This window comes from Pieris napi, chromosome 22, assembly GCF_905475465.1.
Source record: "Pieris napi chromosome 22, ilPieNapi1.2, whole genome shotgun sequence".
NCBI classification, from domain to species: Eukaryota; Metazoa; Arthropoda; class Insecta; order Lepidoptera; family Pieridae; genus Pieris; species Pieris napi.
The window spans coordinates 8,464,168-8,477,122 of record NC_062255.1 but is presented as its reverse complement, the minus strand read 5'-3'; the positions used below and the strand labels follow the sequence as shown (position 1 = coordinate 8,477,122).

General features: G+C 33.1%; 3 protein-coding genes and 1 long non-coding RNA gene across 4 annotated transcripts in view; 3 read left to right on the top strand and 1 right to left on the bottom strand.

Moving 5' to 3' along the window:
* The window catches only part of LOC125060999 (mitochondrial carrier protein Rim2), a 38,914-nt gene extending 33,329 nt beyond the window's left edge, over positions 1–5,585 (top strand). Inside the window, exons 7-8 of the mRNA XM_047666136.1 lie at positions 2,203–2,305; positions 3,807–5,585. Coding sequence (XP_047522092.1) covers positions 2,203–2,305; positions 3,807–3,927 — 224 coding nt within the window. The 3' untranslated portion in view covers positions 3,928–5,585. The remainder of the gene's footprint in view (positions 1–2,202; positions 2,306–3,806) is intronic.
* Positions 5,586–5,728: 143 nt separating this feature from the next.
* On the bottom strand, positions 5,729–6,654 carry LOC125061000 (guided entry of tail-anchored proteins factor 1-like). Its single transcript, XM_047666137.1, has 2 exons — positions 6,468–6,654; positions 5,729–6,392 (listed from the first exon to the last, which is right to left on the bottom strand). The coding sequence occupies exons 1-2, from the start codon at positions 6,552–6,554 to the stop codon at positions 5,970–5,972; spliced, it is 510 nt and encodes a 169-aa protein (XP_047522093.1). The 5' UTR covers positions 6,555–6,654; the 3' UTR covers positions 5,729–5,969.
* Positions 6,655–6,732: 78 nt separating this feature from the next.
* LOC125060907 (superoxide dismutase [Mn], mitochondrial) lies at positions 6,733–8,666 on the top strand. Its single transcript, XM_047666023.1, has 5 exons — positions 6,733–6,948; positions 7,068–7,246; positions 7,669–7,807; positions 8,076–8,230; positions 8,366–8,666. Exons 1-5 carry the CDS (start codon positions 6,917–6,919, stop codon positions 8,509–8,511), a joined length of 651 nt encoding a protein of 216 aa, XP_047521979.1. The 5' UTR covers positions 6,733–6,916; the 3' UTR covers positions 8,512–8,666.
* A 1,024-nt stretch (positions 8,667–9,690) lies between these two features.
* On the top strand, positions 9,691–10,974 carry LOC125060917. The gene is made up of 2 exons (XR_007118943.1): positions 9,691–10,104; positions 10,638–10,974. It is a non-coding gene; the product is annotated as an uncharacterized LOC125060917 (long non-coding RNA).
* The last annotated feature ends 1,981 nt before the right edge of the window (positions 10,975–12,955 follow it).

The following is a 12,955-nucleotide window of genomic DNA, read 5'->3' as shown; positions in this document are numbered from 1 at the left end:
CAAAGATTCCACTCCATCATGGTTTTGGATTGTGCCAAGGATTTCAAGATAATAAGAAACGAAATGTTTTATTTATATATAATATTTTGAAAAACGATCATTGCCAGAATGACAGCGTTTTTCAAAATATTTTAGTCTTCGTGAAACAAGCTGACTTACTAAAGCGATATTTACTACGAAACAATTTATTAAATATAACAGAATGTTACATGTAAATTCATTTATAGGTAAATATGTAATGTGTAAATTGAGTGACCTTCCCAAAATAACCAGATATTACATAATGTATTTATATATGTTTATCCAATTGATAATGAATTCTTGTAATGGTTCATGGGCGGATGCAATGTTTCTTTTGTATGTAAACAGTGGCCCCTAGCTCAGTGACAGTACCATAATTCTCCTTGATTCTTCTTGAACTAAATTCTCTTATATTAGTAGCGACAAAATAAAGTTAATTAAAAAAAAATAAAGTTAATTTAAAGTTAATTAAGTTAGTTTAAAGTGAAGAATTCATTAACAGACCCATGGGTAATATGAGCAATACTTTTTCTAAATTTTAAGTAATTCAACCTAATTTAGTTTTGTTTAGTTAATATGACAAAGTTGTAATCGCGCTGGAATATTTGTAAATAATGATTCAATATTTCTAGGACAAGCTTATCATTTGCAATCAGAGTTGACATACTTTTGATAACCGTCTTAAAGGTCATAGTGATCAGTTCATAGATAGGATGTTTCTAAGATTTATCTTTGGATAATTGTCTCTGAGCAAGTCAGATGAGTTATTTGGAAATTATTGCAAAGGCTTTTAAAGTCTATACTTAGTGCTTATAAAAATTACGGATCATATTTTTCTTATAAACGTGGACTAAAAATAGTACTATATTTTATGGAAAAATCTGCTTTTTAGTGAGCAAATATGCATTTTTATAGGAAGTTAAAGTCGGTCTGAAAAATCGTAAAAAATTAAACCTTTTTGTAAAGGTTTTTATTGTCAATTAAGACTTTTTACAGTAATAACAGATTTAAGTTTATTTTAAAACGAAATCTGGGGTTTATACAACTTCTTAATAAGTGTTACGTTTATTTAAATTGTATAGTTTTATTTATGATTTCCTTTTTTCATTTATATAATTGAAACCTTTTTGTAAAGAGGTGGAGTTTTGGAATTGGTTCTTTTGAAGAGAGATAGACTTTTAGGTGTATAGATGATATTCAAATATACTCCAAATGCAATGCTTATTATGTTATTGATATTTAAACCATACATTTATGGTTTAAAAGTATCTCTCTTCAATCGGCAGCTCATGTGATCATGTCTGAGCCATCTGGTTAGTACACGGCCACGTGATCTTTTGCCTTCTGTGTTACCAACCACGATCAGTTTCTCCAAGTTAGTAAAATAAGTATAAAAGTAAAGGTCATAATAAATATATATAAATTACAAAATATTGCCATAACTATACGTATAAAGAGTGTAGGACTCACGCACTACTTCTAAAATGTGCGCGGCACGCAGATAGTTGCGTGCCAGTGAAATACTCGTACCTATGTATACGCTATTGATGATCTTGATTTGAGAACTGGCAGTAAATGTAAAAATATAGAAGCATATATGTATTTCTTTTTTGACGTTCATAAGTGTTCATTGTGTTACCTATATGAATAAATGATTTTGACTTTAACTTTGACAATACATTGTTCAAACGCTGATTTTAGTAGAATGACAATACTCTTTTGAAATATCTTGCGCATTGTGATATAAGGTAACTGGTTATCAGTATATGCAATGGAAAATGATATGTTATCAGTTATCGTGTTTAATTTTTATATTTATGATATAATTCGGAGATGACTTTCATATACTATTATGTCATGTAGTCTGAATATGTGAGTCATAATTATATCATTGCTGTCAAAAATAGCATACTACATATGAATCTATAAATAAGTTTGACTATGACACTTCGTAATAAAATTTGTCCCTAAGTATTTATATCCATCCTTCCTTTTCAAAACTTGTAGGCAGAAAACTAACTCTTGTCCATATTGTATTCGTTTACTTTTGTCCTGTCGCACCTTCAAACAGCGCGCATATTGCGTTTTAGTGATAAGGCCGGTCGTTATTTAAGTTTTTTTTTTGGTTGTTAATATTTGAAAAAAAAGCGTTAAATTTATAACAAAATGTCTTTTTTGTAGAAGTGGCAAGAACGCGACTTCGCGAGGAAGGTGACAAGTACAGGAAATTCTGGCAAACATTGCACACTGTTTGGATGGAAGAGGGGTATCGTGGTGTTTATAGGTGAGTGTTAACGTTTTTAAACAACGATTTTATTTTACTTTGAATGGTATCATGAAAAACATTTATAGGTCGATTATCGAAAGCTGGCGCGTTCACAGTACTCACACTAATGCAATTTCACTATACAGTATGTTTAAAAATATTACTTTTTTGCGAAGCTATACATTTTAGTCTAATCTGGTTTTAGTAAGGTTGGGTGGGTTGTAAATAAATAAAAATGTTTCAAATACATATAAATATTATGTGCATACGAGGGTGGATCCAAAAGTTCTAAACCTGACCAAGAACGTATAAGAGTAGTTTGTGTAAATAATTTTTCATTTTTCGACATAAGCTCCATCTAGCTCAACACACTTCACTTTTACTTCACTAACTATTCTGTCAATACTCCTCTTAGAAACCCCAGTCGCATGTGATGTCAAATTAAATATAAAATTTTTTCATTAAACTGTTTTTATTAAGATGCTTAAAATAATTAAAAACATTGTGCACCATTTCACGAGATTGCCCTGGTAATGTTTGAAAAAAGATCAACATGTATAAAATAATAATAATATAATACAGTAAAGATCAACATAAACAGTAGCAAAAGAAAAACAATAACTGTCTCTTTTATACTCATAAGCTTGACCGAGCGCGAGAGAGACGGACAGTCTTTTCATGATGTATTTGTGATTGTATTTCAGTTTGACATCACGTCTCGCGCTTATTCACAGACACTACACAAGCACAAAGTGTAAATGTGTTGAAGCCGCCAGCTTTAGATAACATACCTATACCCTTATTTTCAATAAATTGCTATCATTTCTAATTGTCAACGATCAATCCGTTTCCGAGCGACTTGATCCCTTGGTGATGGGTAGAGAAGTGGGGTCACTGCAGCTCCTAGCGCATTTACCACGAAGTATTCAGTAGTTGTCTGATTAATACCTGCAGCTGAGTTTCATCATCGGACGTCAAAGCATAATACGAAAGTCCACTCGTATCACCCCGTCATTCTACGACTCAACGTTTTTGCCAACCAATTCCACTTAGGGTGAGATCTATAGTGCGCACTTGGACTTTGCTCAGACTTTACTTACGAAAAACACTAAGGTTAAACTATGATTTAGTATATTTATAGTCATTTTAACGGTGAGATTAAGCTAAGCTCAAGCTAAGACAGAAATTGATGTTTCATTTCATGCAATACCTTCTTTATTATCCTTTAAAAAAGTAAAGAATGGTTGTAGTTAAGTCTGAGCAAAGTCCAAGTGCGCACTATAGATCTCACCCTTAGAGTCCTTCAAGAACATACCGTACCAACTGTTAAAAGGCCGGCAACGCACTTGCGAGCCGTGTCGCAATGCCCATCTCTTAACGTCTTGATAAGCATCCTTACCGCTTGCCCCGTTTTATACAAAAAAATCTCAAAAAGGGTAGGCCCAAAACTTTTGTCGTCATTACGTCAGGTACTAATTAATTGCCGGAAAATACATTTTTAATTATTTAATTTTTCCAGGGGCCTTGGCACGCAGCTGGTCCGTCAGATACCGAACACAGCGATAATGATGTCCACATATGAAGCAGTGGTATATCTTCTTACGACACACTTTAATAGTTCCTTCTACGAAAATACCTAGCCATTTACCAAATGATCGAGTTGATCACGTTAGATACTCGAAGTGGCGAACCCACTGACAGTTAGATGCCATTTAGTTAGCGAGGCTCTGATACCTCTGGCCCCTGAGATCTTTTAGCCATACGTGGTAGCGGAAACTATGAATAACCCTTGTATGATGGTCATATGTCGGCAACTTGTAAGAGAGCATGGTCACGTGACTTGCAATTTCTATGAGAAATGGTCATATCGACTTGACTGCTCAAGTAATATTCGCAATTGGCCGTCACACGAAGGCTCTCAAAACTCAGATTGTAAGAGGAAGATCAGAATTTAGTGGAGCCCTTTGGTAGGATCATGAAATTTTTGTTGTTCATACATTTTTCAAGGTATAATACTCTATTGGTTATGGAGTTTTGTTTCTATTGCGGTGTTTGTAAATAATGGTTTGGAATCTTCCTACAGCCGGCTACTTACTCGCAAGATAGTCATTAGGGTCTAGTCTAGTATCGAACACCATTCTGCCCGATGTTTGTGAGGCAAAATGGAAAGACTGCTGAAATAATATAATGTTGATTTACTTCTAAAGCTAATTGAAAAATAAAGTGCCGACTTCAAACTGTCAACTGTCAACAAAAAAGAATAATTTTTTATTAAACTAGGTTTCTACATTATACATGTCGCTTTCAGTGTATATATTACAGAAATATCTAAAAAAAACTATGCAACCGATTTTTATGTAACTTGGTTCTCTTAGTTGGAATATACTCATTGAAATTAATTTGTGCCACCTCTTTTGAAGTTGGCTAAAATACTCTGTTAATAACAATTGGCATATTGAATACAACATGGCTGTTTAATCACATATTGTCCTATTCATAATAAATAGTAGAATGTGTGCAAAATTGACTTAAAAGTTTTTTTATCATATTGCTGGGAGACACTAATTGTCCATTGATTGATTTAAACCAGTGGTTTAGTCATTTTGTCTCAAGTAAAATAAGAAAACTAAGGGATTTTTAATTATTTTATTTTTCTTGATATTTTTTTATATACTGTTACTTTTTTATAAGATTGGCTATGAGAAAGTACATATTAGAAGGATAAAAATGGAGACATTCAATATTTTTATAAGATTACTCCAGCACAAAATATATATTGAATAACCTATATATAGAGGAATTCTAAAATCCCTTGGTTAAATAGTTAGTTGTGAGCTGTGATATAGCGCTTATGTTAGTCTTGTGAAGAATTGATAGATTCAGTGGTAATTTCTTTATATAAAAGAGTTTTCTCAAAACATGGAACTATATTTGCTTATATATATAGTCAGCCTGTACTGAAAATTTTGATACTAAAATAAAATATCTCAACTTTATATGAAGCCAAATTATGCTTGAGTAAATTAGTTTATTCCTTCGATAAATAAGAAAAAAAAAATTGAGTAACCTGTTTCATATTTTTTGAAAATCTAGGATTATTGTTGTCATTCTAATCTTAGTGTTATGTTCCAAACTATGGATTGCATAGAATATATATTAATTTTGTAGATGTTGAGTTTTATATGTTAAGGCGGGCAGATCCGGTTGTTAGAATATATTTTAGAGATATAATTGGACGTATGTCAGACTGAGTATAAGATACACTTAAATTTGTTTAACAAATAAATGATTAATAATATCTTTGTTTTATTTAAAACCTCTACTTTAAGAAGACTTGATTGTCCTAAAAACTTACTAAAAATATATAATGCATAATTACAAGCTAACCCCAATGTATTATTAATTTATAATTAAAAACAGTTTTGTAATAATAAAAAACTATTTATGGTGACCAAATATTGAATTCTATATTTGCAATAGGAACACAATAATTACACTGATTTTTAATTTTAAGACATTCTGTTGATTTGTCTAAAATTTTTACTATAACTTAAAATAGAACTAGATGTTTCTCATCAAGAAATTATTTATACAATAAATTTTTATCATAGACATTTTGTTTACAGCTGTTAAAAAGGTAGTTAAATAATTTACAATACATTTATAAAATAATTATTAAAATTTAAGAAAGCATAGGCTTCACCAGAGTTCTTATTGAAACATTCGAAATTATAACCCACATATGTGTCGAGATTGCATTCGGAGTTTCACTTGGGTATTTAAGAAATGTTGTAAGTGGGAAAAGGTCTCCTTTGAGGGCTACGAGAGGTTCTCTCCTGAATAAGATGACTGAAATAATTATTACGAAACCAATGACCACTTGAAGTACTATATGTATAGTGCCCTTTATTGCCAAGCTTTTACTTAATCGAGCCTGAGAATTTTCTTTTAATTCTGCTTCTAGCTTGATTATCCGCCTTTGAAGTTTGGAATAAGCAGCAAATTCATCTTTCATAGAAATTTGCTTTTGCTGACATTTAAGCATTACTATTTCATCCCATAGTTGGCGTTCTTCGTGCGAGGGCCTTGAGAAACACGCGACAATCTGAAATAATAACATATTATAGTTATAACGAACAATTCATTCTTGAACTAAAAATATAAAAACTTTATGATTTACCGGTTTGACTAGAAGAGGAACTAAAGCACTGATAGTACATAAAACAAAGAAATAAACCAGAAGAAATCCATTTAAAACCTCCAGCATTGTATAAAAAATATTTTGATCAGTCTTAAATGAAATTAATACAATATTAATTAATCTAATTTATGTAGTCTACACCTTTTCACATTATAATAGTTGACAGACGACACTGACAATACACAATTTAAGAATACCATTTGAATTTTGAATGTGTCTGGTCACTGCCACTGGTGTCACTACTAGTCTTGACTCTTGCCTTTACGTTTACTTTTGGTAGGTAGCGGAATATTCCTATTTGCAGTTTATTGCATAATACATAATAGCAATTCATTTGAAAATATCTCTTATACCTACCTATTTCTAATTATTTAGTTGTAGTATTCGGCATCTTGTACCATATTTTTCAGGGAACCGCCTTTGTTACTATGTACGCTATCCGTAGAATCGGCACTACACTGTAAGTATTAGAAAAGTGTTATTACTTGAATAAGCCCTAATTATTCAAACTACAATTGATTATTTGTTTTAATTGCTATGTTAGAACTATTAAAACATTGTAGCAAATATATATTTCAGTCGGTCCGCAAATAATGTTCGGCAAAAGCACACTCTTCCTGACCTACCTTACGAATATAGCGCACTTGAGCCTGTCATCAGTCGCGAAATCATGAGCTTGCATCACAGCAAGCACCATGCCACTTATGTAAATAATTTAAATGCTGCTGAAGAAAAGTTAGCACAGGCTCAAGCAAAAGGTTTGATTTTTTAACATATGTATTTAATAACAGCTTTTAACAAATTGTCTTTGCTTGTGGTTTTCTTACATTTAAATTAACATTGACAGCAGCAGACACGAACACAACCTTGTCCTTAATGAGTGCAATAAACTTCAATGGCGGTGGACATGTAAACCATTCAATTTTTTGGCAAAACCTTAGTCCCGGTTCTACTCAACCTTCTCCTTCCCTTTGCAAAGCTATTGAAAAGTAATTTTAAAATTTAAGAAGTAGATAAACTTAGTTTCACGTATATATGTACATATATAACAATATAGGATATTACAAGTATGATTCTAGCATACTTAATAAATTTATTTATATATTTTATTTTTAAAAAGTAACTGTAGACTGATATAAAGTAATTGTATATTAATTTTTGTGTAATATTGTATCTCCAGGTGACATTCAAACAGTCATCACCTTAGCCCCAGCACTTAAATTCAATGGAGGTGGTCACATAAACCACACTATTTTCTGGCAGAACCTTTCTCCCAAAGGTGGAAAACCATCTGATGCCTTAGTTCAGGCTATTGAGAAGTAAACACATCATATAATTAGAATGAGATGGCTTGAAAAACTAATTCTTTTGCTTAATTGTTTGATTGTTTGAATGCTTCTTATCTTATTTTTCATTTAGAAATAGTAGTTACTTATTAAATTTGGCTTGGGTCACATAGACTAGACTCATTTGAATACATATTTATATAAATACCTAATACTCTTAAATGTAAATGCTCTATAGTGTAATATGTTTTTTAATCTTGTTAAGAAATGGATTAGTAATTAATTATTTGCCTTATTACAGAGAATTTGGTTCTATGGAGAACATGAAGAACCAATTAGCTGCATCATCAGTTGGTGTCCAGGGTTCAGGCTGGGGTTGGTTAGGTTTCAATAAACTGACAAAGAAACTAGTAATTCAGACATGTCAAAACCAAGATCCATTGGAAGCAACCACTGGTAATTTTCATCTTTCACTCTATTTAGGCAGAACTTTATCTGTATAAAAATAAATATTTTTTTTGGCATCTTATCTTATCTTTATCCTATATAGCCTTTTAAATTTGTATTAATAAGATGTTTGTTTTGTAACAGGGTTGGTGCCTCTTTTTGGAATTGATGTGTGGGAGCATGCTTACTACTTGCAATACAAAAATGTCCGTGCTGATTATGTAAAAGCAATATTTGATGTGGCTAACTGGCAAGACATCTCAGCAAGATATGAAAAAGCTCTCAAGTGAATAATCTCAGCATTTAGAAAGCCTTTAGATGCAAAGGCATAAATTTTGGTCACTTAGTGATTCAAATTGCATTATATAGTCTGCTATTGTGATGCCTTTATAAGTTAAAACCTTTACATTTTTGTTAACTCTTAAATATAATTTCGAAAAAATTATTGTTAATTTGTTTACCTCCTATAGTTAATTGAATTGTAGTTTAATATCTTTTCAATTATGACTTATATTTTTCAATCAAATGAGCCTACTTTACCCAAAAAGGGCAGTCATCGCAGCCTATGGAGACCCAATTTTTGTTGCCTGTGTTTGTTGTTTACGGGATGGTGTACTCTTACTTTGAACAGTCGAGGGTTGTATCTCAGGGAAATCCCCCACTGGGAGTTGATTCCATAGCTCGCTAGTTCGCAAAAGTAAATGTCTTGTGACATTGGAAGACTTCCAACTAGCAGGTTGTGGAAGCCATCAAGGTTATGCTAATGGAAGTTTAAATTAATACAGCTCGTACGGTGTTGAAACATGGCAGGAGGGATCAACCCGAACAATTCTTCGGGTACCATAGTACACTTTTTTTTTAATAAACGGGGACACCTACATCATAGCCTATTAGGCACGCAATCAGGCAGATATGTGACCGAGAAGCTAAGCAGCAGGGGAGTGTCCAAATCTCCCTTTTTCTAAAAAAGGACTTTATTAACTTAAAGGGTTGGCGTCTCCCCCCGGGCCCGGGCGACGACTACTCGAAAATATCCTCATAATATGTATTTAAGGACGAGTCGGTGCCCGCTACCCGCATTACCTCTCGTACTATTTATGTTAGTGACATATTTGACAATCTTTCAGCAGAATTTTTCCAGTTTCGATCTGTGCTCAAGCAACATGTCGAATAGCCCATCCCTGTATACCCTCATGACAGTCTCGAGCTCCAGCTCGCACACCATAGTACACTTTGTAGAAAACGCATAGAGACGCAATGTATCTGTGAGAGAATCAAGTCGATCAGTAATACGTTGAATCAGGGGCGTAGCTACCGCCGTATTTGCCGTATCAATTATACGGGGCCCCCGGGCCACGGGGGCCCCCAAAGTGTGTAAGGAAAAAGAATAAAAACTTTCTAATTTATTTTATTTTACAAATGACAAAATTCTATAAAGCAATTCCTTTTTTTCCCGCCTTAAGCATGCGTTCAAATGTTGGCAACACTACATCGTTATGGCGGGCTGCGGGACTTCCCCGTTTTACTTACTTCATCTTCAACTCAGCGGGGAATCCCCGGGAATCCTTCATCGATATCGCGATGTACGTGTACGTTGTTGTACTTTGCATTGGATGTTAAACCACGGAGTGCAGTGCACTGTTTATTTACGCGCTTTATATAAATGTGCATTACATTGTAATTCAGTAGAAACAATATTGTTCTTCTGGTTTAGCAGTATTAGTAACGATTTGTAAAAGAAATGAGTGAAAGAAAAAGAGATTATCCCAGCGGCGCTGAGAAAAGAAAAATTAAACAGAAAAGGGACGAGGTTATAAAAAAAGTGCCCAAAATTTCTTCATTTTTTCAGAGACAAGATACTGTGAGTGATTTAGATTGGAAAGGTAAGTACTACACTACTACCCAACCCATTTATTAGGGGCCCGTACTGATAAACAAGGAAATCTTTTAATTTCGGTCTGTCCATCTGTCCGTCACAAAAAGTTGTCTCCCCCCTCGATTTTCACAATTATACTGTTTTTAGGGTTCCGTGCCTTGATTAAAAAAAACAAAATTCTAACTTATCTATAGGATCGATTTGTTTTGTTGTTTGTTTATCAGTCCGTATCGTATCGTTAATTGCGTGTTGAGAACTTCAGATGTGCAGACTCGCTTTCGGGTTCTCGTTTTGTATGGCCACTACACTACGCGCTGCGTTTAAATAGCACGCAGGTGTATAGTAATGCACGGACGGGCTGCAGGTGATTTTGTATCTACTAATAGGTACGAGCACAATCCGCGTAGAATCTGTGTGCGTCTGAACTGAACACTCTTTAACTGTGACCCTTAGTAACGTTATTTATTTATATATAACTCTTTTTAGTTTAGTATCAAAGCATTCGTATTTATTTTTTAACAATTACTCGTTTATTTTTAGATTCTTCTGAAGCATGTTTTTCGTCACATATCCATCCGGAAATAGAAGAAAGCCAAGCACATACTTTATCGGATGTCCATCCAGAAATCGAGGAACCCCAAGTCAACGATTCTGATATATCTGCAGATAATGCAGATTGTAATATAATTTCATCAGATAGAGGAAATTTTGGTGACAATTTAACTGAATGCGAACGAAAAATAATTTTTAAATTGGGTCCATTTAAACCACAAGGACCATTTCCAAAAGTTTCAGAAAATAACCGACCTTTTTCAGCTTATTATTATTCATATTTCAATCAGGCAGGCATAAAAATTATAAGACCATGGTTATGTTATTCTAACGTTTTAAACAAACCGTACTGTCACTTCTGTTGGTTATTAGCAGATCGTCAAAACAAATCGTACTCCTCTGCTTGGGTTAACGGTGTTTCGGTTAGAAGCAATTTCACACAAACTATTCTTGACCATGAAAAGTCACAGCAGCATATTAGTGCCTCACTCTCTTATAATAATTGGTTGCAAGGAAATACCATCGATACTCTATTGAAAAGTGAAATCGATAGTAAAATTACATTCTGGAGAGATGTACTGCATCGTATAATTAATGTTATAATTACTTTAGTATCTTGTAATCTACCTTTGAGGGGGCATGATTCTGATTCTGCCAATTTTATGGCAATTTCACGTCTGCTATCTAACTATGATGCAACTTTAAAAGAACTTTTTCTAAAACCGAAAGGTGAAATAAATTATTTAAGCCCTACGATTCAAAACGAAATTATTAGTTTGCTTGGTACTAACGTTAGGAACAGTATTATCTCAGAAATTAAAAAAGCTCCATTTCTGACAATAATTCTGGATACAACACAAGACTTGTCAAAAATTGACCAACTATCTGTAGTTTTTCGATATATCTCGGTTACAGAAAATGATGATAATGTGCCTAAAGAAATAAAAATCTGTGAGTCCTTTTTAGGATTCATAGCAGTAACCGATTGCAGTGCTGCAGTTCTGAAAACTGTCATTTTAAATTTGAATAAAGAATATGGAATTGATTTGACTAAATGTAGAGGACAGGGATACGATGGAGCAAATGTTATGTCGGGTGTGTATGGAGGATTACAAACCCTAATAAAAGAGCATGCTCCAAATGCCGATTATGTTCATTGTGCTGCGCACGCTTTAAACTTGGTTTTGAACGATGCTGCGAGACATGTTCGTGAAGTATCGACTTTTTTCGATAATTTAGAAAAAATATATACTTTTTTTGGCAATAGTATAAAACGCTGGGCTATGCTAAGTGACGATTCATCTGAAAAATATTTGATTACCCTTAAAAAGGTATGTCCTACCAGATGGTCTTCTAGGAACGACGCTTTATTAGCAGTAAAGAAAATTTTTTTACTAATCATGAAAACTTTGTACCAACTAAATTTAATTTCAAATAAAAAAGATGAACGTGAAGAATGTAAAAGTATAATTAATATTTTAGAGAGTTTTGATTTCTTAGTGCTCGTTACATTTTTTTCTTCACTATTTGAAATTATTAATCCTGTTTCTAAAGCTCTACAGCATGAAAATAATGACTTACAGAAATCTAGTATTTTATTAAGTAATCTTTTAAATAGACTGTGCCAATTAAGAAATCAGAATTCATTTAATAGTTTGCTAAATGAATCCAAAGATTTAGCAAAAAAGTGGGGGGTAACAACTGTTTTTAAAAACAGTAGGCGAAAGATAACGAAGCGTTTTTTTGATGAGTTATCACAAGATGAGAGAATTTCCGACCCGGAATCCTATTTCACACCCATCCTATTCAAAGTCAATGTATACTATTGCTGTTTAGATATATTAATTTCTCAAACTAAAGAAAGATTTCAGAGCCTTTGCAACCTGAGTAGTATATTCGAAATATTACAACCGGAGAAACTCCTATCTTCTTCAAGCGAAGAGATATTAAACGCTTCCGGAAAACTGTCTGCTAAATACAGTAAAGACATCTCACTTAATCTTTGTGACCAATTAAAGGCTCTAAAAACATGCTTAAATTCTGAAATTAAAAAAATTTATTCCATTAAAGAACTCATTGAATTATTGCTAGTAAAATTAAATAGTCTTGCATCCAGTTTTCCCGAGGTAATCACAGCATGCTTTTTATTCTTGACCCTTCCAGTTACAACCGCAACGGCAGAAAGAAGTTTTTCAAAATTAAAACTAATAAAAAATTACTTAAGAACTTCGATGGGACAAGAACGGCTGTCAGACATCTCACTATTGTCCATAGAGGCAGAAACTTTAGAAAAACTAAAATCATCA

Excerpts from the sequence above, each read along its gene's own strand:
- LOC125061000 (XM_047666137.1), bottom strand. The coding sequence starts at position 6,554 with ATGCTGGAGGTTTTAAATGGATTTCTTCTGGTTTATTTCTTTGTTTTA. Across the intron at positions 6,393-6,467 it reads TTCCTCTTCTAGTCAAACCG|ATTGTCGCGTGTTTCTCAAG; the intron begins GTAAATCATAAA and ends TTATTATTTCAG.
- LOC125060907 (XM_047666023.1), top strand. The coding sequence starts at position 6,917 with ATGTACGCTATCCGTAGAATCGGCACTACACT. Across the intron at positions 6,949-7,067 it reads CGTAGAATCGGCACTACACT|TCGGTCCGCAAATAATGTTC; the intron begins GTAAGTATTAGA and ends TATATATTTCAG. Across the intron at positions 8,231-8,365 it reads TCCATTGGAAGCAACCACTG|GGTTGGTGCCTCTTTTTGGA; the intron begins GTAATTTTCATC and ends GTTTTGTAACAG.